The sequence below is a fragment of the Rhizophagus irregularis genome, chromosome 10 (assembly GCF_026210795.1).
Source record: "Rhizophagus irregularis chromosome 10, complete sequence".
Classification (NCBI taxonomy): domain Eukaryota; kingdom Fungi; phylum Glomeromycota; class Glomeromycetes; order Glomerales; family Glomeraceae; genus Rhizophagus; species Rhizophagus irregularis.
The window spans coordinates 4,433,604-4,460,397 of NC_089438.1; the positions used below are offsets into that span (position 1 = coordinate 4,433,604).

General features: G+C 26.7%; 3 protein-coding genes across 3 annotated transcripts; 1 reads left to right on the forward strand and 2 right to left on the reverse strand.

Annotated features, from left to right (window-relative positions):
- Window positions 1–2,685, reverse strand: OCT59_002416 (uncharacterized protein; the record flags this gene model as incomplete). The annotated part of the gene is made up of 6 exons (XM_066144491.1): window positions 1–934; window positions 1,024–1,451; window positions 1,532–1,759; window positions 1,844–2,025; window positions 2,091–2,551; window positions 2,620–2,685. The coding sequence occupies 6 exons, from the start codon at window positions 2,683–2,685 to the stop codon at window positions 368–370; spliced, it is 1,932 nt and encodes a 643-aa protein (XP_065995650.1). The 3' UTR covers window positions 1–367.
- Window positions 2,686–8,550: 5,865 nt separating this feature from the next.
- OCT59_002417 (uncharacterized protein) lies at window positions 8,551–9,254 on the reverse strand (the record flags this gene model as incomplete). Its single annotated transcript, XM_066144492.1, has 7 exons — window positions 8,551–8,594; window positions 8,664–8,705; window positions 8,795–8,835; window positions 8,915–8,958; window positions 9,037–9,051; window positions 9,132–9,141; window positions 9,229–9,254. The coding sequence occupies 7 exons, from the start codon at window positions 9,252–9,254 to the stop codon at window positions 8,551–8,553; spliced, it is 222 nt and encodes a 73-aa protein (XP_065995651.1).
- A 669-nt stretch (window positions 9,255–9,923) lies between these two features.
- OCT59_002418 (uncharacterized protein) lies at window positions 9,924–16,028 on the forward strand (the record flags this gene model as incomplete). Its single annotated transcript, XM_025311960.2, has 3 exons — window positions 9,924–14,643; window positions 14,833–15,035; window positions 15,114–16,028. Exons 1-3 carry the CDS (start codon window positions 10,044–10,046, stop codon window positions 16,026–16,028), a joined length of 5,718 nt encoding a protein of 1,905 aa, XP_025166704.2. The 5' UTR covers window positions 9,924–10,043.
- Between the last annotated feature and the right edge of the window lie 10,766 nt (window positions 16,029–26,794).

Sequence of the window (26,794 nt, forward strand, 5' to 3'; positions counted from 1 at the left end):
AATCTATGAAAAAAAAGTTTATTGTTAATATATCACATCATACAATCATACGTGTATCTTCAGTTAATAATGCCACTTTACATATTAAAGAAAATTCGCTGTACGTAACTCGATAAATTAATGTGTGGAATAAAAATGTTGAATCAAGATTCTAATATATTATATTATGGATGGAAACGTTCTATAAATATTTTTGATTTGTATTATGACAATTTTAAACTTTTAATGAATTACAATTTTTAATAATATCATCATTGTATTATTATTATATGTTGATATATGACATAATCCAAATAGAGACGCAAATTCAGCAGAAGTCATAATTATTACAGAAGAATAAATATAAATTTATTTATTATTTTTATATTTATACTTCAGGGAAATCCTCAACCCATTTAATTGTAATATCAGTATGAGCAACATTTTTCATGCCTTGGAAAGTTTTATAAAAAGAACCATCTTTAAAAGGTCTATCAAAAGGATAACCAAAAGGTTTGATATCAGGAACTTTATCCGTCCATTTTTCACCTCCACATAATAGTGTACTACCACATTGTGTATCGGTTCTTACTAAATCATTCGTACCATCGGAAACATAAACGAAAAGTTTAAATGTTGATCCTTTTTTACTTCCACGTGGTATAATTAAATTATAAGGCCATCCACAATCACAGAATAATTTTTCCGCGATTTGAGCTAAATTAAATTGATCCAATTTTTCTTTTTTCCATGGTGTGATTGCTGTTTCATCCATTTGTTTTGTCGTTTTTTGTGCTGGCTTACGAATTCCCACCGCATGATCACATCTTTGTGAAACGACAGTTTTTTCATAAGGTCCTAAAGTTCTCTTGAATTTATCAATTTCAATCCAATAAGCATGTTTATCTATCAAATCAATTGGCGCAATCCAAATACGGAACGTTAATATCACAGGCTACAAAAGATAAATTAATTAATTAATCGATCAAAAAAAAAAAAAAATTGAATGAAATAAAACATAAATTCATCTTATTTATAACTTACTTTTGGTGAATCATTCTGAGCCCGAATAAACCATATCCAATCCCTTGGATATAAATGTTGAATTTTTTCATGATCTTGACCATCTTCCAACCAGACATAATCTCGGATCTTCATTTTAGTTTGTAATGTTTTCGTGACCATGAGATGATTAGAAAGATCTTTATCAAAATATTTACCACCAAATTTCTCGTTCGCGTATTTAACCCACGTATCATTCACTCCACTCTTATCAACTACAAGTAATATATCGGTAAATGAAAGAATTATATCTTTTTCTCTGATTGTTACCGGTGGTATATCATCATTAAAGTCACGAGGTCCTAATAAATTCTGCCACTTGGAATAAATGTTGTCAATATGACGATGCCATCTCCAAAATAATGGATCACGTGTTCCGGCACGAGCGCCGAAAAGAACACTTGGTTCGGCTATTTGATTAATCATTTTAAAAATAAAATATTTAGTTTTTTTTTTTGAAAGATTTTTTTTTTTTATGAAAAGTACTTACCATGTAATGTATAAGGATGCATAATATAAGCAAGCATGTTGTGACCAATATTATGTAAGACGACTTCGATATCACTGCCCAAGCTTGTTGCTTCATCGTCAGTTAAGTTTAATTTAAATGGATGCACCTGATCTGTTTTACCGTCAATCCATATTTCAAGTTCGTCCAGCATATATGTTAAATCTTTAACGCTGATTACAATTTCGGTGTTACCACCAGCCATTGTAACTAAAATATGATTAATATCATAAATAATTTTTTTAAAAAGAAAAAGGATTCCAATAAATTTACTAGAATTTAAAATGAATTTACCAATATCGCGAAAGACCTGATTAGGAGGACGAGCAGGGAAAGGAACCCGTACACCATCCGGTCGTCCATCAATAGGCTGTGATAAGAATGGAGGGGGATAGAAAGCTTCAGGTATCGGATGAACGTAATCATTCAATGGATCTACGAGCGGCATTCCAAGGCACCAACGATTTGCGTCATATCTAACAAAGGTTGAATTTAGTTTCACAATTTTAAAGAAAAGTTTTTTTTTTATTTAGAAAATTACCTGGCCAACATGTATCTGTGCATATAAATAAAATTTTCTCCTTCTCTATCTTTTGTAGTCCCATTGTATTCTCCGGAAGGCATAACTAAATGCCAATGTTCATGATATTGATTTAATACTGGGTCATTACGCCACCAAAACATTTTATCTTTAGCAGGATCATAAATATTTTTATCTGGCCATCCGTCAGCCATTATTTTTGCTTGTGGTGGATCTTTGAATAATTCTTTATAGTTGAGTTTCTTTCTCTTTTCCTTCTCTCTTTTTGTTGTTTTTATTGTTGTATTATCTGTATCCCTTTTTTTTACAAAATTCTCTTTTTTAAATTGTACAATTCCATAATGAATTAATTCTTCTTGAAATGTCGATCTCTTTTGAAATGTGGTCCGTTTCGTCCATGGAGATAGTAGCTTTTTCTCAAAAATGTTATGAGAATTCTCTTTAAAATGTCTTATACATAGCTGCGAAAATTGGGTCAATAATAATCAATACGCATTATCATCATCATCAAATTCTGTCTTGAACTTACCGGAGAAAGTTCAGCAATATGACTGCTACTACGGACTTGGTTATAACAATAATTAGAAACTGACATAACCCTCAAAGAAATAAATAAAAAAAAAAATTTTTTTTTTATTTTATTTCTTTTTAATTTTTTTTTTTAGGAGTCAAAAAAAAAAAAAAAAAAAAATAGTCATAAAGTCTCGTTTAAGAAAGAAGAGAAAAAAAGAAACACGTGAATTAAAGAAAAAACAAAAATTGAATAAAGACTCTTATTATTTCTGGTGGCTGTGTAATGTTATAAGTTTACAAGTGGCAAGATATATATATAATATATATATATAAATTCAAATAAACAAATGACACATATTTTGAAGGATGATATGATCGACACGCTAAGGAATTTACCAAATTTGCCCAAATTATTTATTATCTTTATTAACAAACACTATAAAAATGAATAAATTTAATTTTCATAATTATTAATTTCCTAAATATATTAGCAGTGATGCAATGTTAAATTTCAGTTATTTTCAGAAATTTTTATTAAAATATTATGAGTTTTATTGGAGACAGCAGAATTTTAAGTCGATCATAGATTAACATACGAATTTATTTTTTATTTTGAATAAGAGATCTTTGGTTATTTTTAATGGTCATATTTTTCATGAAACTATTGAAGGGATTGTTAATAGCTGATTATATTTTGGAATTAAAGATAAAAAAATTTTAAAAAAATTTTAGCTAATATTAAAGAGTTACCAAGAACTGAAGGTTTATTTGGATACCCAGATGTGAAGTAGTAAGTCAATGGGAACATAATCTGGTATTACTAAAAATATGAAATGAATGGGATAAGCTAATAAATCGTTGATTACACATTATGGAGCTAGTAAAAAGCCAAATGCAGATTTGTACAGGGAAGTTTAGATAAATGGGTAGGCCAATATTTAGAGATCGGAGGAAAACTGAAAGATATTTGGTTTTCATCAGATTTATTGGATTTATAGACACATCATAATCTAGTGGTTTTTATAAGTTCCTGATATGCAGAAAATTATTCAATATTAGATTAATTAGAATCTCATAATTAATTATTATTATTTTATTTAATAAAAAAACTTACTATAATATGGAGAAACACGTGTTGCGAAATGGTTTTTTTAGTTAAATAAACCATTTCGCAACGGTTTTTAAAGCCAAAATCTAATCTATTGTTGTTGGAAAAAAAAATTAAAAGATTAAAAGGAATGACTAAACGAAAAAAAGAAATCCGATCTATTGTTGTTGGAAAAAAAAATTAAGATAAAAAAGAATGACTAAACGAAAAAAAAAATAAAAAAAATACCACATAAAGTAAGGTCAAAGTCCGATCTATTGTTACAAAAAAAAATGTAAGAAAATCCCGAAGTTAATTCAACTATATGAATACGGAATAGTCCAGGCGCAGACAAATCATGTGTTGGACAATTCAAAATTATTTATACAGGTTAATCTAAACGTAACGGTTGCACACCAATTTTTTTTAGTATATAATAATAACTAGAATTATACTTTCGAGTTTAGATGATCACTTACAATAATATATATAATAAATTTATTCCGTGTTTTTTATTCTGTTATTTCCGTAAATGTATTATATTCACGGAATTTATAGCCTCAAAATGTATAGATTTTTAGTTATTTTTCCGTAATATAGAAATTACGGATAAATCTTTTACAGAAATGATATCTTCTAACAAAAATGTTAATTTTTCGTTACTTATAAAGATGATCAACTGGTCCTAATAAATATTGTGTATTTGCATCAAAAAGATTACGTGATCAGCATAGAAAATTTTCTGTGTACACTATTAGAAAATTAGTTATGGTTTAGGCAACTTTTAAGAACCTCAAACTTGCCAAAATTATTAGAATTTAGAACATTTTAAATAATGAATTTAAAGATGTGATTTTATTTTTAGAATACACAAACGATAAAATACAGATAGGTATGGCACGTAATTTGATTTTTTAACCTAAATTTAAGATTTAAAGCATTAAGCTTATAATATCGAAGTGTTTTAAAACATTTTTTAACACATGTTTTAAAACACCGAAATCATTTTAAAACATGTCCCTAAATACAGAATACAAAACAAAATATGTAATAGTGATTCGAATATTAAGTAATTTGATAATATAATAATAACGAAATATATATATATAAAGTACAAATGTACAATGTATTATTACAAATAAATAGATAAACTATAGACAAATGATTATTTAACAATACATAAATGTTTAATTTCCAATCAGATCTGACGATAAAATTCGTAAATGTAAAGAACTTTATTTTATTACATAATTGTACAGCCACCAGATTCACCCGGTTTTTCAGTGGCTTCAGCAGTTGCGATAGATGGAATGGATAGTTTAATGGTAACTTCAGTCTGATTCATTTTGTTAGGAAATTTAAAGAATTTAATTGATTTTAAGAGTTTGAATTATGCGAAAAAAACTATCAAAGTATTTTTTCTTTTTCTTTTTTTTTTTTTGATTGAATTTTAATTTTTTGTCTTCTTAAGAAAATTTTTTGCTAATTTATACTTTTTCATACTTTTGGATTGAAAAATGTTTAATATTGTGTGCATTTACGCATGTCTCCGTGTTTGAAAAAACAATTGTAATTGATCTACAATACGTGTTACACTTTTTAGGAGCTGAAACATCACAACATACAAAAGAATTTCATACAGACAATATTTTCACCATATTTGTGTGTTAACAATATTTTTTAAAATTTAGTATGAGTATTGTCCTAAAATACTATATCATTATATTTTTTTTTTTTTTATATTGTTGTATTATCTTTATCTATATTATTTGAAATCATTGTAATCATATGGTGTCACGCTAAGACTCCTTTGAATTGTGTAATTGTGTAGCTTTTCTCCCACTCGTCAGTTATGTTATACAAACAAAAAAGGAATAGTATTCCTAAGGAAAATTTTTGGTCACATTAATTTCCAAAAAGGAAATATCGTCTCACGTCGCTTTTCAGCAACAGGGATGTTCCGCCTTTTTTTTTTATTTTGTAGGTACCTATCTGGACAATTCAACGGTAAATGTTGATCTGTAGAATTTATATAAAATAGTCACCTTTTCTTAGGTGACAATGTCAATAAATGATCGGCAAATTCGTGATGAAGAAATTAAAAATTAAATGTAAAATTTTTTTGAAAGAAAAGGTGGATTTTTTTTTAAAAGAAAAGGAATCTTTTTTTCGTCATGTGGGAAAATCCAAAAAAACTGAAAAATATTTTTTTTAAAAAAAAATTTGTCATATGGGAAAATTCAAAAAACCGAAATTTTTTTTTTAAAAAAAAACAATGACGATTTCTAAAAAGACAATGATGATTTCTCATGTGAAGAATTTCATTGTCACGATTAAATTATTTTTATAGCTTAACAAATTTTTTATTGGTTTATTTTAATTTCGTTGCTATAAATCTGTCCTACGCCAATCATTTATGCAGCCTAATTCAAAATTGTATTAGGATTAGGGATGCCCAATTAAGCTAATAAATGGCAAATGATGCGCCACTCTGAATCCTATATAAGAATCTGTAGCACAGGGCGCAGGCACATGATGATAAACGATCCAATTTAAATCCACCTTTTTATGCGGGTAGTCTAAACGTTATGGATTTTTTTATAAATATAGATAGATAGATAGATAGATAGATAGATTTAATAAAAAAGAAAATTTTTTGAGTTTGGAAAAAAAATTAAACCTAAACGAGAAAAGAATGAGAAAAATAAATTTTTCGGTTGAAAAACAAAATTAAACTGAAAGAAGAAAAGGGAAAAAATAATCAAAAAAAAAAATTCTGATTAGATCAAATAGTTTTTTACTATAAATAGATCAAGCGGGGGCTTTAATTATATGGCATGGGTTTCAAGTTACACAATTCAAATTATTTATACAGAGACTAATCCAAACGTCAGAGAAATTTTTTTAGTTATATAGATTTTAATATTGCAATAAAATTTATATACATTTCAAATACTAAGAATTGCAAAATATATAAATTAAGAAATACATACAAATGTAACAGTCATAATTTTGCTATATTTTCTATATTTTTTGCATATATCCATAATAAATATTTTATTAGTTGTATTTCAGTATATCATAAAAAAATCAAATAACAAAAAAAGTGTTATTAAAAAAAATTAAATAAAAAAAAATCAAATAACAAAAAAAAGTCATAACGGGGAAAAAATATTTATATACGTAAAAGAAATGGGTTTTAGTCTATAAAAAAAATATACCCGATCCGAATTTCGGTAACAATATTGATGATCTGCAATTCGGAATTCATACCTTGAACTTACCGATATTAACCTAAATAATCTAGAAAATAAAGAGCAAAAAAAACTTACGCTAACATGGAATAGATTAGGCGCAAGCAGAAAATATATTACACAATTCAAAACTATTTTTATGTATTTTTTTTAGTTATATATAGATAACCAAATCTATATCCGAAATTCTCTAAATAATCACCAGATTTTTGAATAAAGATTTTAATTCAAATGGTTTAGTTAAATTAATAATTTATCGAGTAAAACAAGTATCAAAAGAATAATAATAAATGAAATGAACAGATTCTAACACATTTAATTATTCAAATATTTTTCCTAAGTTGATTATAAGTTTAAGATTGACGTAATATAAAATTATAAAATTTATAAAAATATTTGTAATATTTTCATGATATTAAAGTTTTTTCAAAAATACTTCTAAAAAATTAATCAAAAAAAATAAGGGTGAATGAAAAAAATAGGGAAAGTGAAAGGGAGTAAAAGAAACGAAAGGGGAGTGAGGGAGGAACGAAATGGAGCAAAGGGGGAGCGAAAGAAACGAAAGGAACGAAAAGATTAAGTGGGAATGAAAAAAAAATGAAAAGAATGAAGGGGGACGAAATGGAGCAAAGGGGAAGAAAAAATGAAAGGAGCAAAAATTATCGGTATTAGCATCGGTAATTTACTAAACAATTGGTCCAGTTTTGACCAAAATCAACACCAGTTGATAATTGCTGAAAGCTGGTTTGATTTACCGATACATCAGTCCGATCCATTCAAGTCCAAGTTCAGAGACGTCCCTAGGGAGTCCAGAACCCGCAAAAAAAAGAAAAAAAGGAGTTAATGTAAAAAAAAATCATACCTGTTATATTGCATCCAAAGAAGTTATTGTAACCTACAAAAAAAAGAAAGGAAGAGTCAGTATAAGGTTACACGACTCAATAAAATATTTTTTAAAAAGTACCTGTTACACACTGTGTCTGAACGGAACCTGTAAAAAAAAGTTGTTGGTAGACTTTTCCAAATAAAGTTTATTTATTATATAGTTTAAATAATAGATTAAAATATGATATATTATTATAAGCTTATTATATAGAAAATACTGATATTTCAATGATTACTTTCTATATTTTACCTTGATATAATGGAAGAATCAATAACCTATCGGGTTGTTGATAGGTTTAGTATATTTTTCAAATATTTTAGTAATAAATCTTTAAAAGATTAGTAAAAATCATTGATATATCGGGTACTGATATGCATATGATTTTAAACTGATTTTTAACATTGCCTATTACGCCATATCGGATTTCTGATATTTAATAGTTAAAGGTAGCTTGTTATATTGGGAATCAAATTTGACCAGTTGATCTCGGGCTCCTGCGGAGCCCGGATCAACCAATCAAACTTGATTTACCCAATATAACAGTTTGCCGAATAAGTAGCGTTAGTTATTCGGTTCGAAGTGCCGAATAAGTGATTTATCCGGTATACACGATTTTTTGCCTGATACACGATTTATTATAACCATTTTTAATTATAAAAAATCACGTGATACCGGATAAGTTTATAATATTTGACCGATATGCCATAGCCCGATGTTTCATCATTCGACCTGTGTTTCCGGAGCTACTTTTCGGCGTCTGGAACCTATAAAATACAGAATCGAACATTAATCAACATTCGTTAAATAAAATTAAAAAAAAATAACGGTTTTACCTTCAAAAAAATGAGTCCAGAACTGTTCTTCAACGTCCAGGACTTAAAAAAAAATAAAAATAAACGTTTAGTAATATTCGTTAAAACAAAATATAAAAAAAATTAAATAAATAAAAATTTGAAGATAAAACCTTCAAAATAGTGTCCGGAACTTGTATTTTGGCATTTCAGACTTAAAAAAAATGATAAACGTTAATGTTAATGTTCATTAAATAAAATAAATAAAAAAAAAATTTTTTTTTAAGGGTTACCTTCGAAATGGAGAGTCTAGAATATACTTTTGGTGCTTTGGGCCCTATATTAAAGAAAAATGAATGCTATTAATGTTCATTAAATATTGGAAAAAAAAAATTTTTATTTTTTGGTCACCTACCTTTGGCATTTTGGACTTTAAAAAAATAAAACAAACATTAGTATTAAAGTTCGTTAAAGAAAATATTTTTTTTTTCTTTTCTTTTTGAAGTCTACCTTTGAAATGCTTAGAGAAGGTAGGAGAAAAGGAGTTCAGAGCCTCAGAAACTACATCCCTGCATGTTGCAGATTATGTGCCGAACGTTGGATGAACCTACCCGATTCAGCGATTCTGTCCATTTAAATGACTTTGAAAAAATGGTGATGACTTCAAAAAAATGGGGTTTTTTTTTAAAAAAAAAATCACTTTAAAATCTCATGAACTTTGAAGATTAATAAAAACACTAAAAAATATTTTTTCTCAGACTAAAGTTAGTGTTGAAAAATAAGATTTTTTTGAAAAGTATTTTAAAAAAATTATTTATTGTAGTCCTGCATAAGGTTTAAGTGTAAAGGAGAATATTTCTTTAAAGTGCTGTAAAAAAGTTTAATAAAATAATAAGTTTATGTAAAGTTTAGAAAAATGTGCGTGATGAAATCAGAAAGTTTAAAAATTAAAAGTTGTTGAAAAACTTTAATGAAAATAAATCAAAGTTTAATTAATTGTTAATGAAAATCATAATAGGAAGTTTAATTGTTAAATAATGGTTGTTGAACTAATTTTGCAAATCTTCACAAAACTGCACCATTTTAAATTTTGATTAAACGAGTTATTTTTTGTGTCATTTGAAAAGGATGAACCACCCAACGCAGATCAATACTAAATCAGTGTGTTATTTATTTGTTGTAACTTTTATTGGTTAAATATTTCTTTTTTGTGTCATTTGAAAAGGATGAACCACCAACGCAGATCAATACTAAATCAGTGTGTTATTTATTTGTTGTTACTTTTATTGGTTAAAATATTTCTTTCTAGTAACTCTTTCAGAAAAAATTTAAAAATTCGCCTAAAATACTGTCTAATAAGATTTTTTTTCCAATTAAATAAATTCCTTAAAAAAATTAGCAGAAAATAACGACAAAGAAGCAATGTTTAATTCAGCCATTTATTATAATGGAGAAGGAACAGAAAATAATCTAGAAAAAGCATTTCATTATTATCAAAAAGCAGCAGAAAATGGTTTTGCTGATGCAATGTTTACTTTAGCTATAGCTTATGAAATTGGAAAAGGAGCAGAAAAGAATATAGAAAAAGCCTTCTATTGGTATCAAAAAGCAGCAGAAAATGGAATTACTGAAGCAATGTCTACTATAGCTTTATATTATAAAAAAGGAGAAGGAACAGAAATGAATTTAGAAAAAGCCTATTATTGGTATCAAAAAGCAGCAGAAAATGGTTGCAAAGAATCAATGTTTAATTTAGCTTTATGTTATGAAAATGGAGAAGGAACAGAAATTAATTTAGAAAAAGCCTTTTATTGGAATCAAAAAGCTGCTGAAAATGGTTTTACTGATGCAATGTTTAATTTAGCTTTATGTTATAAAAACGGAAAAGAAACAGAAATAAATTTAGAAAAAGCTTTTTATTGGTATCAAAATGCAGCAGAAAATGGAATTATTGATGCAATGTTTAATTTAGCCATATGTTATGAAATTGGAGAAGGGACAGAAATAAATATAGAAAAAGCCTTCTATTGGTATCAAAAAGCAGCAGAAAATGGAATTACTGATGCAATGTGTAATTTAGCCATCTGTTATGAAATTGGTGAAGGGACAGAAATGAATATAGAAAAAGCCATCTATTGGTATCAAAAAGCAGCAGAAAATGATAATGAAGTAGCAATGTATAATTTAGCCTTATTTTATAAAAATGGAAAAGGAACAGAAAATAATCTAGAAAAAGCATTTCATTGGTATCAAAATGCAGCAGAAAATAATTTTACTGATGCAATGTTTAATTTAGCTTTATGTTATAAAATAGGGGAAGGAGCAGAAATGAATTTAGAAAAAGCCTTTTATTGGTATCAAAAAGCAGCAGAAAATGGTTGTGAAGAATCTATGTATAACTTAGCTTTATGTTATGAAAATGGAGAAGGAACAGAAATGAATTTAAAAAAAGCTTTTTATTGGTATCAAAATGCAGCAGAAAATGGTTTTGCTGATGCGATGTTCAATTTAGCCATATGTTATGAAGATGGAAAAGGAACAGAAATGAAATTAGAAAAAGCTTTTTATTGGTATCAAAAAGCAGCAGAAAATGGTATTACTGATGCAATGTTTAATTTAGCCAATAGTTATGAAATTGGAGAAGAAACAAAAAAGGATATAAAAAAGGCTTTTTATTGGTATCAAAAAGCAGCAGAAAATGGGAATGAAGCAGCAATGTATAATTTAGCCTTATTTTATAAAAATGGAAAAGGAATAGAAAATAATCTAGAAAAAGCCTTTTATTGGTATCAAAAAGCAGCAGAAAATGGTTGTAAAAAATCAATAAATATTTTAGCTGGATACTATGGAAAAAAAACAGAAATAAATTTAGAAAAAGCCTATTATTGGTATCAAAAAGCAGCAGAAAATGGAATTACTGTTGCAATGCTTAATTTGGCTATATGTTATGAAATTGGAGAAGGAACAGAAAAGAATATAGAAAAAGCCTTCTATTGGTATCAAAAAGCTGCTGAAAATGGTGATGAAATGGCAATGTTTTGTTTAGCTTTATATTATGAAAATGGAGTAGAAACAGGAATTAATTTAGAAAAAGCTTTTTATTGGTATCAAAAAGCAGCAGAAAATGGTTTTACTGATGCAATGTTTAATTTAGCTTTATGTTATAAAAATGGAGAAGGAACAGATATGAATTTAGAAAAAGCTTTTTATTGGTATCAAAAAGCAGCAGAAAATGGAATTACTGACGCAATGAATAATTTAGCCATATGTTATGAAGATGGAAAAGGAACAGAAATGAATTTAGAAAAAGCTTTTTATTGGAATCAAAAAGCAGCTGAAAATGGTAATGAAGTAGCAATGTATAATTTGGCTTTATTTTATGAAAATGGAAAAGGAACAGAAAATAATCTAGAAAAAGCCTTTTATTGGTATCAAAAAGCAGCAGAAAATGGAATTACTAATGCAATGCTTAATTTAGCCATATACTATGAAAATGGAAAAGGAATAAAGAAGAATATAGAAAAAGCCTTATATTGGTATCAAAAAGCTGCTGAAAATGGTGATGAGATGGCAATGTTTAATTTAGCTCTATGTTATGAAAATGGAGATGGAAAAGAAATAAATTTAAAAAAAGCCTTTTATTGGTATCAAAAAGCAGCAGAAAATGGTCATGAAAATGCAATATTTTGTTTAGCTATATGCCATAAAAATGGAGAAGGAACAGAAAAGAATATTGAAAAAGCCTTGTATTGGTTTCAAAAAGCAGCTGAATATGGTAATGAAGTGGCAATGTTTAATTTAGCTTTATCTTATAAAAATGGAGAAGGAACAGAAATAAATCTAGAAAAAGCCTTTTATTGGTATCAAAATGCAGCAGAAAATAGTTTTACTGATGCAATGTTTAATTTAGCTTTATGTTATGAGAATGGGGAAGGTACAGAAATAAATTCAGAAAAAGCCTTTTATTGGAATCAAAAAGCAGCAGAAAATGGTTTTACTGATGCAATGTTTAATTTAGCTTTGTGTTATGAAAATGGAAAAGGAATAGAAAAAAATAAGGAAAAAGCCTTCTATTGGTATCAAAAAGCAGCTGAAAATGATAATGAAAGAGCATTGCTTTATTTAGCTTTAAACGATGTAGAAACAGAAAAGAATTTAAAAACAACATTTTATTGGAACCAAGAATCAGCAGAAAATGGTCTTGTTGAAGAAATGTTTAAGTTAGCATTATGTTATAAAAATGGAGAAGGAACAGTAATAAATTTAGAAAAAGCCTTTTATTGGTATCAAAAAGCAGCAGAGAATGGTTATAAAGAAGCAATGAAGACTTTAGCTATATGTTATGAAAATGGAGAAGGGACAGAAAAGAATGAGAAAAAAGCCTTTTATTGGTATCAAAAAGCAGCAGAAAATGGAATTACTGATGTAATGTTTAATTTAGCCATATGTTATGAAATTGGAGAAGGAACAGAAATGAATTTTAACAAAGCCTTTTATTGGTATCAAAAAGCTGCCGAAAATGGTAATGAAAAGGCAATGTTTTGTTTAGCTTTATATTATAAAAATGGAAAAGAAACAGAAATAAATTTGGAAAAAGCTTTTTATTGGTATCAAAAAGCAGCAGAAAATGGTTATGAAAATGCAATAATTTGTTTAGCCACATGCTATAAAAATGGAGATGGAACAGAAAAGAATATAGAAAAAGCCTTCTATTGGTATCAAAAAGCTGCTGAAAATGGTAATAATGTAGCAATGTATAATTTAGCCTTATTTTATAAAAATGAAAAAGGAACAGAAAATAATCTAGAAAAAGCCTTTGATTGGTATCAAAAAGCAGCAGAAAATGGAATTACTGATGCAATGTTTGATTTAGCTTTATGTTATAAATATGAAGAAGGAACAGAAATGAATTTAGAAAAAGCCTTCTATTGGTATCAAAAAGCAGCAGAAAATGGAATTATTAATGCAATGCTTAATTTAGCTATATGTTATGAATTTGGAGAAGGAACTGAAAAGAATATAGAAAAAGCCTTTTATTGGTATCAAAAGGCTGCTGAAAATGGTAATAAAGTGGCAATGTTTGGTTTAGCTTTATGTTATGAAAATGGGATAAAAACAGAAAATAATCTAGAAAAAGCCTTTTATTGGTATCAAAAAGCAGCTGAAAATGGTTTTACTGATGCAATGTTTAATTTAGCTTTATGTTATAAAAATGGAGAAGGAATAGAAATGAATTTAGAAAATGCCATCTATTGGTATCAAAAAGCAGCAGAAAATGGTTGTAAAAAAGCAATGAATAATTTAGCTGCATATTATGGAAAAGGAACAGAAAATAAGGAAAAAGCTTTTTATTGGTATCAAAAAGCTGCTGAAAATGATGATGAAATGGCAATGTTTAATTTAGCCTATAGTTATGAAAATGGAGAAGGAACAGAAAAGAATGAGGAAAAAGCCTTTTATTGGTATCAAAAAGCAGCAGAAAATGGTAATACTCTTGCAATAATCAATTTAGCCAGTAAATATTATTATGGAGAAAGAATAGAAAAGAATATGAAAAAATGGGTTTATTTGAATCAAAAGGCAGCAGAAAATGGGTTTAAAAGAGCAATGCATAATTTGGCCTATAGTTATAAAAATGGAGAAGGAACAGAAAAAGATTTACAAAAAGCCTTTTATTGGTATCAAAAAGCAGCAGAAAATGGAAATGCTAATGCAATGTTTGATTTAGCCAAATGCTATAAAAATGGAGAAGGGATAGAAATGAATTTAGAAAAAGCCTTTTATTGGTATCAAAATGCAGCAGAAAATGGTTTTACTGATGCAATGTTTAACTTAGCCTATAGTTATGAAAATGGAAAAGGAACAGAAAATAATTTAGAAAAAGCCTTCTATTGGTATCAAAAAGCAGCAGAAAATGATCATAAACATGCAATGTTTAATTTATCTAGATATTATATAAATGGAAAAGAAACAGAAAAGAATTTAGAAAAAGCCTTTTATTGGTATCAAAAGGCAGTAGAAGGTATTTCTAAAAATGAAGCTGAATACTGTTATAAATGCAAACAACCATATATTGATTACCAGTGGTGCAAACAATGTAATACCAAACGATTTAAACAAAATTTTTCAAAGTGGACTAGTAATAATGAAATTATTGATAAATTTATTCAAGATGCACAAATAAATGCTAAAAATAGTTATGAAATCTTAGAGTGGATACCTTATGATAGATTGTCAGATATTAATTATCATGATAAAGGAGGATTTGGTGAAATTCATAGAGCTATCTGGTCAGATGGACCTATTTATAGTTGGAATTCTGATGAACAGCAATGGAATAGACAAGCAGAATATAAGGTCGCTCTTAAAATACTTAAGGGTTCATCAAGTTCAAATAATAAATTTTTGGATGAGGTATAGTATTTATAATTATAATAAACTGAATTTTATTTTCTTTGCAAAAATTTATTAATTTTTTTGTTATTTAAATAGTGGAAATATCATTATAATTGTCAGAAAGGATCATTTTCAAAATTTATTCAATTTTTTGGGTTTACACAAGATCCAAATAATTTAAATTATATAATAGTAATGAGCTATGCAAAAAAAGGAACTTTGAAAGATTGTTTATCTGACATAATTAAATTTAAGTGGCAAGACAAGTTAGAATTATTGAAAAAAATTATTTTGGGACTTAAAATAATTCATGAATCAAAATTAACTCATGGTGATTTTCACGATCGTAATATTTTAGTGTCAGATGATTACGATGAGGTATTTATTATTGATTTCGGATTATGTAAACCTATAAGTGATTTACAAGATTCTGACAATGATGATGATAAAATTTGTGGAGTTTTGCCTTTTATGGCGCCTGAAATATTAAGAAGAAATCCTTATACTTCAGCAAGTGATATTTATAGTTTTTCAATGATAATGTGGGAATTTACATCGGGTATCCCTCCATTTAATCATGAATGTGATCTTAACCTTGCTTTAAGTATTTGTGAAGGGAAACGTCCTGAAATTAAAAAAAGTACTCCAAATTGTTATGTAGATTTAATGAAAAAATGTTGGGATTCAAATCCTTCTGATAGGCCAACTATAGTAATGATTGAAAATATTTTATCTAAATGGATCAAATGTATTAATGAACATTATGAAATAAACAGGGATGAAAATAATACTACCATGTTAACAAAGTATAGTGATGATCAATTGAAAAATAATATGTTGGAATTTGTAGAAGCAAACAAAGTTAATGTACAAGAACAAGCAAACAGTTCTAATATACAATCTCATCCACAATCTCATCCACAAACATATTATACAAGTCGTGAATTCTCTGAAATTTTAGTTCAAGAAGGGTCAGATGAGTCTCAGTGTTGGGATGAATTTAAAATTTGAAGATTAACCAAATTTTGCCCAAATTATTTATTATCTTTATTAACAAGCACTATAAAAATGAATAAATTTAATTTTCATAATTATTAATTTCCTAAATATATTAGCAGTGATGCAATGTTAAATTTCAGTTATTTTCAGAAAGTTTTATGAATTTTATTGGAGACAGCAGAATTTAAAGTTGATCATAGATTAACATGCGAATTTATTTTTTATTTTGAATAAGAGATCTTTGGTTATTTTTAATGGATATAAAAGCCAAATTTTTTTTTTTAATTTTAAAAACGGTTTTATTATTGAAATGGTTAAAATACGCAGAAATAATTAAATACATTAATTTTGTACCTATAATTTATACTGAATTATTTAACTATTAAAGGTTATTTGCATTTTATACAAAATGTGAGGCCATCAATTAATTGTATTATCGTGTCAATAAAGTATCTATATATTCTAAACTACTAACTAATCTAATACTGAATAATTTTCTGCATCAGGAACTTATAAAAACCACTAAATTATGATGTGTCTATAAATCCAATAAATCTGATGAAAACCAAATATCTCTCAGTTTTCCTCCGATCTCTAAATATTGACCTTCCCTGCATTTGGCTTTTTTACTAGCTCCATAATGTGTAATCAACGATCTATTAGCTTTTCCTATTCATTTCATATTTTTAGTAATACCCGATTATGTTCCCGTTGACTTACTACTTCACATCTGGGTATCCAAATAAACCTTCAGTTCTTGGTAACTCTTTAATATTAGCTACAAATTCTTTGAAATTTTTTATCTTTAATTCCGAAATATAATCAGCTATTAACAATCCCTTCAATAGTTTCATGAAAAATATGACCATTAAAATTTTTTGGCTTACGCAAAATTCTTACTAAAAAGCAAAAACCATTTAAGGGTTGGTCTTTGGTCAAAGAATCTGTCAAAAAAATCTTTTTTTTAATTGCAAAGATCCTGAAGCATGTATGTTCATTAATCTTCTAGATGATGTAATTCCGTTAGTTTTGGATTTTTATCCAATAATTTTTCGAAGTGGATGTTGGGAAGTTTACGAAGAAGCAATGCTTCGTATGTGGAAATTTTTTATCGATACCGCCATAAAATTTATAATAAGTTACCATTGGCATTCTTAGTGACGTTTTTTATTGGCAGAAATTATTAAAAGTTCTCTTCATATCTTTAATGATTATTATGTAGAAAACTTTCACAGTTGTATTAGAAATCAAATAATTTTAATACTGCTCAACAAATTATTAATCAAGCAAAAATAATTGACCAGATGCGTGATAATAACTCCTTTACCGAAGTTTTTTCAAAAATCAGCGATTTTCCTTTTAAATTTCCAAAATGTTTGGAAAAATCGTGGATATAAAAAGAATTGTCAATACAATTTACCAACAATTGCCAAAATTGTGAATGAAAAAGTTCTGTCCCCCTAAATCAGACAAACTATGTGATTGGAGCACTTTTTCATCAGAAGAGGCGTCAGGTAGTGGTCTATCATGTGGTATGGTTACCATACAGAATGTTTTAACTAAGTGAATCAGAGATGCCCATATTGTTATAAATATCTTTGTAATGGTATTAATAAAGATAATTGCAAGATATTTCAGAATATGTTGAATATGAAATTTGATGATGATAAGGATAATGGAGAAGATTCGGAGGACCAGCAAGTTTAGAGGATAATGATGATAATGTAGTTGTTTTCGCTGATGAAGATATAAACAGAAAATTGGAGGAGGCATTAAACCCATGTTAATGATATAATTTGGAGTTAATTAAGGTTAATTTATTGGTTGATTTTATAATTAAGTTTACGTTAAAATTTATTTTACTTACGTTTAACTTCACCGTAAAATATTATAATTTAAAATTTATTTTTTAATATTTATATTTATATTTATTTGCTTGATTTAACATTTAAATTTATTTAAAATATTTATGGTTTTTACAATTATTATAACTATTGACGTGTTAAAAATTTCGAATAACGGTGTAAGACCTAAGCCCGTGATAAATCACGTTGCCACCTTATCACGTTGCCACCTTAGGCTTAACAAAACAATTACTTTATTAATAATATAAATAAATACAATTATATGCTTGGTTTAACAATACTAAATATAAATAAAAATAAAATCTTTCATTCTCTAAGAAACATTTTATCCCTTTTTAATATTTCGGCACAAGATCTTAAAATTTTCTTCAAATCGCCTTCAAATCAAGTCATATGTATCTAAATCACCTGATATAATCCCAATCACTAATCATTTCATTACGGACGTTACATTTGTAACGTCATACAATTTTAAACTACTAAAAATTTATATACTAATTCTAAATATAGTACTGCGCCTCATAATTAATAAATTTACTAGGTATATTACGGCATTACACTAGTTACTCTTTTTTTTTAAATACCTTTTTTTTACCGATTCTAATCATTTCTTATTTTTTTTTCAAACCGAGAAAAAAATATTTTAAATTATTTTTTTTTCTTTTTTTTTTTGGCTCAAACCGAAAAAAATGAATATTTTTTTTTAATTAGTTGTTTTATAAATTATCTAGTAATTCTTTTTTGACAATATGAAATGTTTGAATAAATAAAGTAATAAAATATCAAAAATGATGTTTTGAATCAATTTTTTACGTTATTTAAAAAAAAGTGTTAATTTAAATATATATGTTTTTTTCTTTATTTGTAAATACTATTAATATTAAAATTTAATTTTATCTACCGGAAATGTAATATATTTATTCATTTTATATTTTATTGTATTGAAAAAATTATTTGGGATGATATTTTATAAATAGTTTCTTTTTTTCAGAAACTCACTATTCATACATAATATATTATTTGCAATTTAGATGTTAATAATAAATGAATAATATAGTAGTAACAAAATGTAATGAACAAGAATTACCAACCAAAGTTAATATTGGTACTGTTTAAAATCCCAAGTGGTTTTTTGTAAATAAGCATCACGTAAACCAGGATATGTTGAAAGTAACATGATTTTTACTTACTAGATTATTATATTGATTTCGAGGTCTTGATACTTATTAGCTCAAACATGTTTCAATAAAAGTTAAAATACACGGGAAAGCGCTAGGACGATCAATAAATAAATCTATCTTCTTTTATATTTAATGCATTTAAAATATATTACTAATTTGCAGCAAACAACAGTTTATGAATAAATTTACTCGAAATTATAACTAGAAACCAAATCCGCAAAATTAAAAATCATATGATGTTTGAATTATATTCTATCTAATAAGTAAAGACACAAATAATAATATAGAATAAAAGAAAAAATTAAAAAGTTTAATAAAAGTTTAATTTTCTAAATAATTTCTTACAAATATCGCAAAATAAGTTTAGAGCAGTACATGATTTAATAATTATTAGGCCACCTTTTCTTATTACTACAAGTACTTTAACAAAATTAATTACTATTTGAAATTTTAAATATTAATATATATATGTGTTAAAAAAAAAATCTCTTAACCAGTTGCAATTCTAATAATCTAAGCACATGGATAATTTGTATAGATTAATCCTGAATACAATAAATTCTTAAAATCCATTATTCTAAACTTGAATAACCCCGCACGAAGCAACGGGCTAGTCGAACCATTGCTAGTAAGCGCCTAGAAATATTCATAATTTGGTTTTTTTACCGTAATATAAAAATAATTTGTCAATATTCCTGGTCTTCAAGACTAGTATTAAATTAATATCGTTATTATATCGATCATTCGTAAAATCCAGAATTATACTTCGGCACAAACTTATCCTCATATTATTATAAGGTCAATAATAACTGATAAACTAAGATTGACACAAATTCAAATAAAAATAAATAAATTTACCCGATAATCTAAATAATCAAATTATAAATTAGTTTATTAAGATTTTTTTTTCTTTTTTAAAAGTAATGTTATATTTTTATAACTTACATTCATTAATAATTGTTTTAATGCATCATCTTCAATCCCTTGGTTCAACATCAATCATAAGTAAAACATAATCAGCTTGTTGATGATGAGATTGATTAGGATGTAATAAATCATATACACGTTTTTTCCTTGCTTGTGTTATATGATAGCAGTATTATTATTATTCTCCATTAATAAATTTTCTTCGTCATTGTTTTTATTCATAGAATTGGTTATTTTATTATTATCATTATATATAGTAGCGGTAACCATCTGTTGACCTACGAAACAAGCTTCAACAGATACTTCCTCTAATAATTTAACGTTCCTTCTGTTCTTTCTTCTTTTTATTATTTTTATTCACTATTTTATTATCATTTTCTTTTCATTTAATTTCTTTTGGCTAATTGGATCTTTGAAGAGGATTTCTTAATTCATGAGATATAGAAGAAACGAATGCACCTTTTGCTCTATCAGCAATGATAACTTTTCTTTTTAATACTTCATTAACAATATTTATACCAAAATTACTCAAATAATCACGTTCTTCTTCTTCAAATTGTCTTTGTGGATCTTTGTCATAGCGATTAAGAAATCAAAAGCACTCTGTGTATCATCATAAATCGGTACAACAATACTGGAATGTACATCATCAGGAAAGAGGGTCGATAATGGGGTAAAGAATTTTGATAAATACAACCTCGTGAATGAGCTTGCATTAATAAGTAAAATAAGAAGTAATCATAGAAGCTTTTAAAACTTCAGGAGATAATTCAATTTCACCAGCAGAAGCTAGAGATCTTAAATGACTTGATGTACATCGGGAGGAGGAGCGTTTAAAATGAAATTATTTGAATCACGAGAAGTTATAGATAAAGGACGAGAGCCATCTCTAATAAATAAACTGAATCTACATTTAAAGTGTCTCTCATTAATTTAATTTAACAGCCATATTAAAATATTGTTTCATCAATAGTAGATTTTACTATCTTATTTTCATCATTATTACTAGAATTATTAGCCAATTGAATTTCCAAACAAAATTTACTAAATTCAACTATACTCTCTTGTATCTTATTTCTTACACGTAAATGTAAAGTATCGGTCCATAATTCTAATTCTCTCATGAAAACTTTAACAATTTCCTTTAACTTTAACGACCATTTTTTGAAAAACTATCCCTAGGTTCACGATCGATCACACATATAGTATTAATATTTTGACCATCATCGGTTCGTAAAGGGGTATTAGTATAAAATCTTATAAAGGAGACCAGTAACTAAAGGATTATTACGAAATCTCCAATCCTTAGTAGCAATCAAGTACTACAAATAGTTCATCATTTTCTTATAATACTACAAAAACTTATCCCACTAATAGTTTCACTACATCCCATACCATCTTCAACTTTAAACCATTGATGAGTCGTATTGAGAAGTGATATCATTGATATTGATGTCTTAAAATGTTCTTTTGATAATGCTACAATACGAGTAAAATTAACATCATTTGATGTATTAAGTATTTGAAATCTCCATAACGCTTTTCTACGTTCAACTTCATTAAGAGGTATGGGAGGAGGAAGGTAATGATTATCATCATCTTCTTCTCAGCAATTTTTTCGTAATTACCGTCTACTTCATTTTCTTAGATAAACATTTATTTTTGTTTATAATCATCTTCAAGCTCAATTTTTAAGCTATTAAACTAGGAAAACGGAAACCGTTGAAAGTCTGTAACAACTGAGACCAAGTTCGACTGAAAATTTTCAAATTTTAATTAAAAAAATATTAAATTATTTTTTTTTAAAAAAAAAATGAAAAAATGAAAAAATGATTATTATTCATATTATTCGTTACAAAGACAGTTATTTTTAGGGGTTAAAAGGAAATAACACGATTGTCAAAAAAGGAAACAGTGGTGATTTTTGTGGAATGACGTTTTTGCCAACCAAATTATTAACCAGGGGTTAACCAAAATTTACAATTTCGTCTCCAGAGAAAGTCCTTCGCTTTGCTTCGATTCGATATAAAAAAGGAATTACTTACATTTTCCTCCTTTTAAGTATAAAAACATCATTTTACGTAACATTACTTTATATTTTTTCTGTAGGATTATGGTAAAATTGTTTATTAAGTTCCATCACGAAAAAAATAGTAACGTAATATTGAATTTTGTAACAGAATGAGAGAAAAAAAGATAGAATTTAGTAAAATGGCGAATATAACAAAAAATAATTTGGTGTAACATGGAAACACATGATATTTCTGCGCCTGATCTATTGTAGATTTTCACAGTTCCATTAACGAAATAAAGGTTATTTATCTTATTAATCATATTTCATTTTTAGCGGGAAATTTTTTTTTTTTTCAAATACTTTTTTTTAGTTCTTATCAAACCGAAAAAAACTTTTTAATTAGTTTTTTACATTATAACTATATTTAAATAAAATTATTAATCGGATAAATAATTTCGATTTTAAGAGATAGAAAAATGGCTTTTTCTAAAACTAAAAAAATATTATTTTTCTTTTGATATAAAAAAAATTTCTTAGACAAATTTTTTTTAAATCACACATAAAAAATTTAATAATCAATAAAACCTTTTTTAAAAAAATATATTTAAAATAAATAGAATTAAAAAAATTGAAAAAATTAAATGATCAGTAGGAATGATCTGACCGATAGTTAAAATGGATGTAAATTTCCCTTAAAAAATTTTTTTAATAAATCGTATAAAAAATTATTTTATTATAATAATATTTGTATATATTAAATCAAATAAATAATGTGGTGCATTCTTCCTAAGGTTTGGATTAAAAATTTTTTTTCTGATAATATTTATTCCATACGTGAATAACGTGATATGATAGGACGACCTACAGTATATCACTTATATGTGCTGTATCATCAGTTTTTATTACAAATATCCTTCTATCTAAATTATTCTTTAATAGAATCAAATATTACTACAGTAGTATATCCGTAATCAAATAAAGTTTTAATTACGAAAAAAATTTTTTTTTTTTGCATCTTTCAAACTTTCAGTTAAAATGCAATTTACATCATGTTAAAGAAGATTCGCTATAATTTAAAACACATAACTATGATATGATGTAATCTCTATAGAATTAACGTATTGAATCAAATCTCTAATATCTGAATAGAAACAAATCACGATTAAACCTTAACATATTTATAATTTGTATTATGAAATGGTTTTTTTTACCGTAATATTAAAATCATTTGTCAAAATTTCTTGCCTTCAAACTGGTATTAATTAATATCGTAAATCATCTGCATGACCCAATCGTAAGGTCATACTGCGGCTGAAGAACTAGAACTATGGCATTAAAATTTTTTTTCATTGTTTTCATTGTTAAGTTTGAAATCTTAGGTATATTGTAAACGTAAAGTATAGTAAAAGGTATTTAAACCTCTCTAATAATAAATAAAAATTAATTAATTAGTATGATCTAAAATTTTGAAGTCAGGTGAATTAAATTATAATCAAGTTCGTGTATCGACCCAAATACTTCGAGTCTATGCGTGTCTAAGGAAATGAATTATAATTATACATGACATGAAGACAGGTATTAATGGTTCAAATTACCAAACTATGATAAATAATAATAACTGAATAAAATAATTTTTTAATAAATAATATGCATATTATTAATTATTATACATAATAATTAGACTTTTATTAACAAGAATCATGATGATGTGACTATTGCTGTTTTAGCACGATGGATTTCTGCAAAAAAATTAAAATTTATTAACTGTTAAAAAACGATGCCACATAAATTTCGAAGATCTAACGCTATACAAGGAACTACATCGCAATTCGCAACTATATGGTCTAAAATTAAACGGTTTCAGCAAAGTACTATTCCCTTATTTTTATTAAAATACTAATTTTTAAAACAAATAAAATAAAAATTGTTTATCTTAGACCAAACTAATAATCTAAAAATACTGTCTAATTTTTTCACAGAATATTAATTGTCTATACAATTTAATGTATTGATCCTGGTGTTCTAATAGAAAATTTGTAATCGTATTCAATATAATGTAATATATATATATACTAGTATACATAAAATAAGTGAAAATGCAGGGAAGAAAAAAAATTTTTTTTTTTAACAATAATAACTTAATAGAAATTTGTATTTTACGCATTCTGCACAAAATGCTCTCATGCGTATTTATCAACGAGAATGGAGTATAAACAAGTAATAGCAAATATATGGGAATTTTGTTGTGAGAAAGTTATAACGAGGATATGGATTAAAAGATGCGAGATAGTAGCTGAAATAGAAAAAGAAAGGGGAGTTAATAAAAAGGATTTAAAAAAGCGTAAACAAATGGATAGGGATGAGAGGGATGAGAACAAAGAAGTAAAAAATAATAAAAATAGAAAAGCAAATGATAATGATAAAAATCAAAAAAATTTAGAGAAAAAAATAAAATTAGTAACGAAAAATAAATTCTTAGTCAATTAAAAATAATTGGTCGAAATTTTATAATTAGAGATTAGTTTAGATTATATAATTTTTTTTAGAAAATTTAGTTTTAGATTAAACTTAGTTATAGAGAATATTATAATGTAAATTATTTTATTTTCTAGGTGTTTTAAAAATTATGTAATCAAATTTTTATATTTGTTCTTAATTAATAGACGCGTTACTATTTTTTTTTTTATAAAAAAAAAGCTCTCATGCGTATTTTTTTATATGCACATATTTAAATATAATGCATATTTTTTTTGGTGCGCAGTCAATATGATCACGTGTATGATCATTTGGACTTTTAAGTAAAATCAAATTCTTGATCAATTTTTCTTACGTCTCTTCTTTCTCTTCTCTCTTCACCTTATCTTCGTCACTATTTTATAAATTTTATCGTAAATACTATTATAATGAGTGATTCAGAATCAATTTCAAGCGATGGTTCTAATGATGCAATTTTTCAAAATGATTTTATTGAAAGTATTCCAGATGATAGTGATTCTAGTGAAAGTGAAAATGATGTTTATGATATGAATGTTTCACTTTGAGAAGGCTGCTTTTAAACATATTAAACTTTGGGCTCATCAACAAGGCTTTTTTGTTCGCAAAGGAAGGTCTGAAAAAGTACAATCTAGGCGAGGAAAACAGACAATTTTTGTCGTAGTGAAGGAGCTTATAATCAAATAAATCATCAAAATCACATCGAACAAATTGTAAATGGCACGTTAATCTCTCCCGGCCAAATAAAAACAATCTGAATGATATGAATTTTATTACTACACTTTTTAATGAGCACTTTGGATATAATTTGGATACTTCTGCAAGTCATTTTGAAGCATCTAAAGCTTTTACAAAGCCTATGCTAAATGACATTGAATGTATGTAAGTGTTCATTTAAAACCATTGGCAATTAAACGTATGTTGAAAGCCAAATAGTTCAGAATTGAATGATAATCCATATATTTCTCTTAGTAATCAACGCCTATATTATGTTAGTGTGCATGGATTAGCCAAGAAAGCTAGTCAGATTGCCTGTAAGAGTTGTGACGATTCTTTTATCGCTTTACTTGAAGAATACATTAACAAAAAAAATAGAGAAGCATTAAATTTAGAACAATCCAGATCAAGCCAAATCGTGATGATCATCAAATTACGAATGGTTTAGAAATTGATCAAGAAAATGTTGGCCAAATAGGAAATCCTATAATTAGGCGTCCTAAAGGAAGACCACCAGGAACAGCAAGATTTAAAAGACCTTTGGAAGCCTCTAATGAAGGTAATAAAAGCCGTAAATGTGGCTTGTGCAATGAGAGTGGACATAATCGTACCACATGTCCAGTAAACACCAATCGAAGGAAAGAAAGAATGATGATTAGATAGAACATAGATTAATTAAGGTTAGTGAATTAGACGATGTTTAGTAATATGGATCGAATTACAGTAGTAATTCGAGCCCGGCTCCCTTCGGTCGCCGGTATCATCAGAAAATAGAACCTTGTTACTTATTTTTTTCGTCTTATTAATCTTATAGGTAAATCTGAAAAGTTCACATACTCATTTTACAATTCAACAATTTAACGAAAAATTTTCATTTACAAAATGTTATTAAATTTATCACGCTATGTATTATAACATAATTTTTAAGTATTAGAGGGGGGCGCGTACAAAAAAACATACTGCATTGTTTTAATTTTTAATAAAATAATTGAAATTTTTATACCATGCGTAAAACATTGTGATTTAAATTTTATATATTTTTTACGCACCCCTGCATTTTGCGCAGGTGCGTAGAAAATAAAAACCTTAACTTTATTAACTTAATGATTTACAATATAAACTAGTAGAATATAAGTCTCAGTGGACTTCATTAAATTTATATTTTTGATTAACATTTTAAATGTATTATTTTATTTCTTTGTTAAAACTTCTAGTACTTACCAAATTAATAAAAAAATCGGTTTTTTTAATAAAGTTCGTTAACTTTAAATATTTATTCTTTCTATTTAATAAATATTACACCTTGTTACAACATTACAAATATATATGTATATTCGAAGCAAAAATAAATAGTACGGGAAATTACTAAAAACAATGAGACATAATGCCAGACTCAGAAAAATTAGAAGAACTGGTATTTCTTATTATAATCGCGTTATTTTAATTAACTCAAAATCTCATAAATCATAATTCAAATTATATTGTATATCCATCACTATTATGCAAACTCGAGCTGTTAGCATTTTTTACTGCTTTCACTGCCATTTTCATTTAAACTTTTACCGACGAATTTTTCAACCA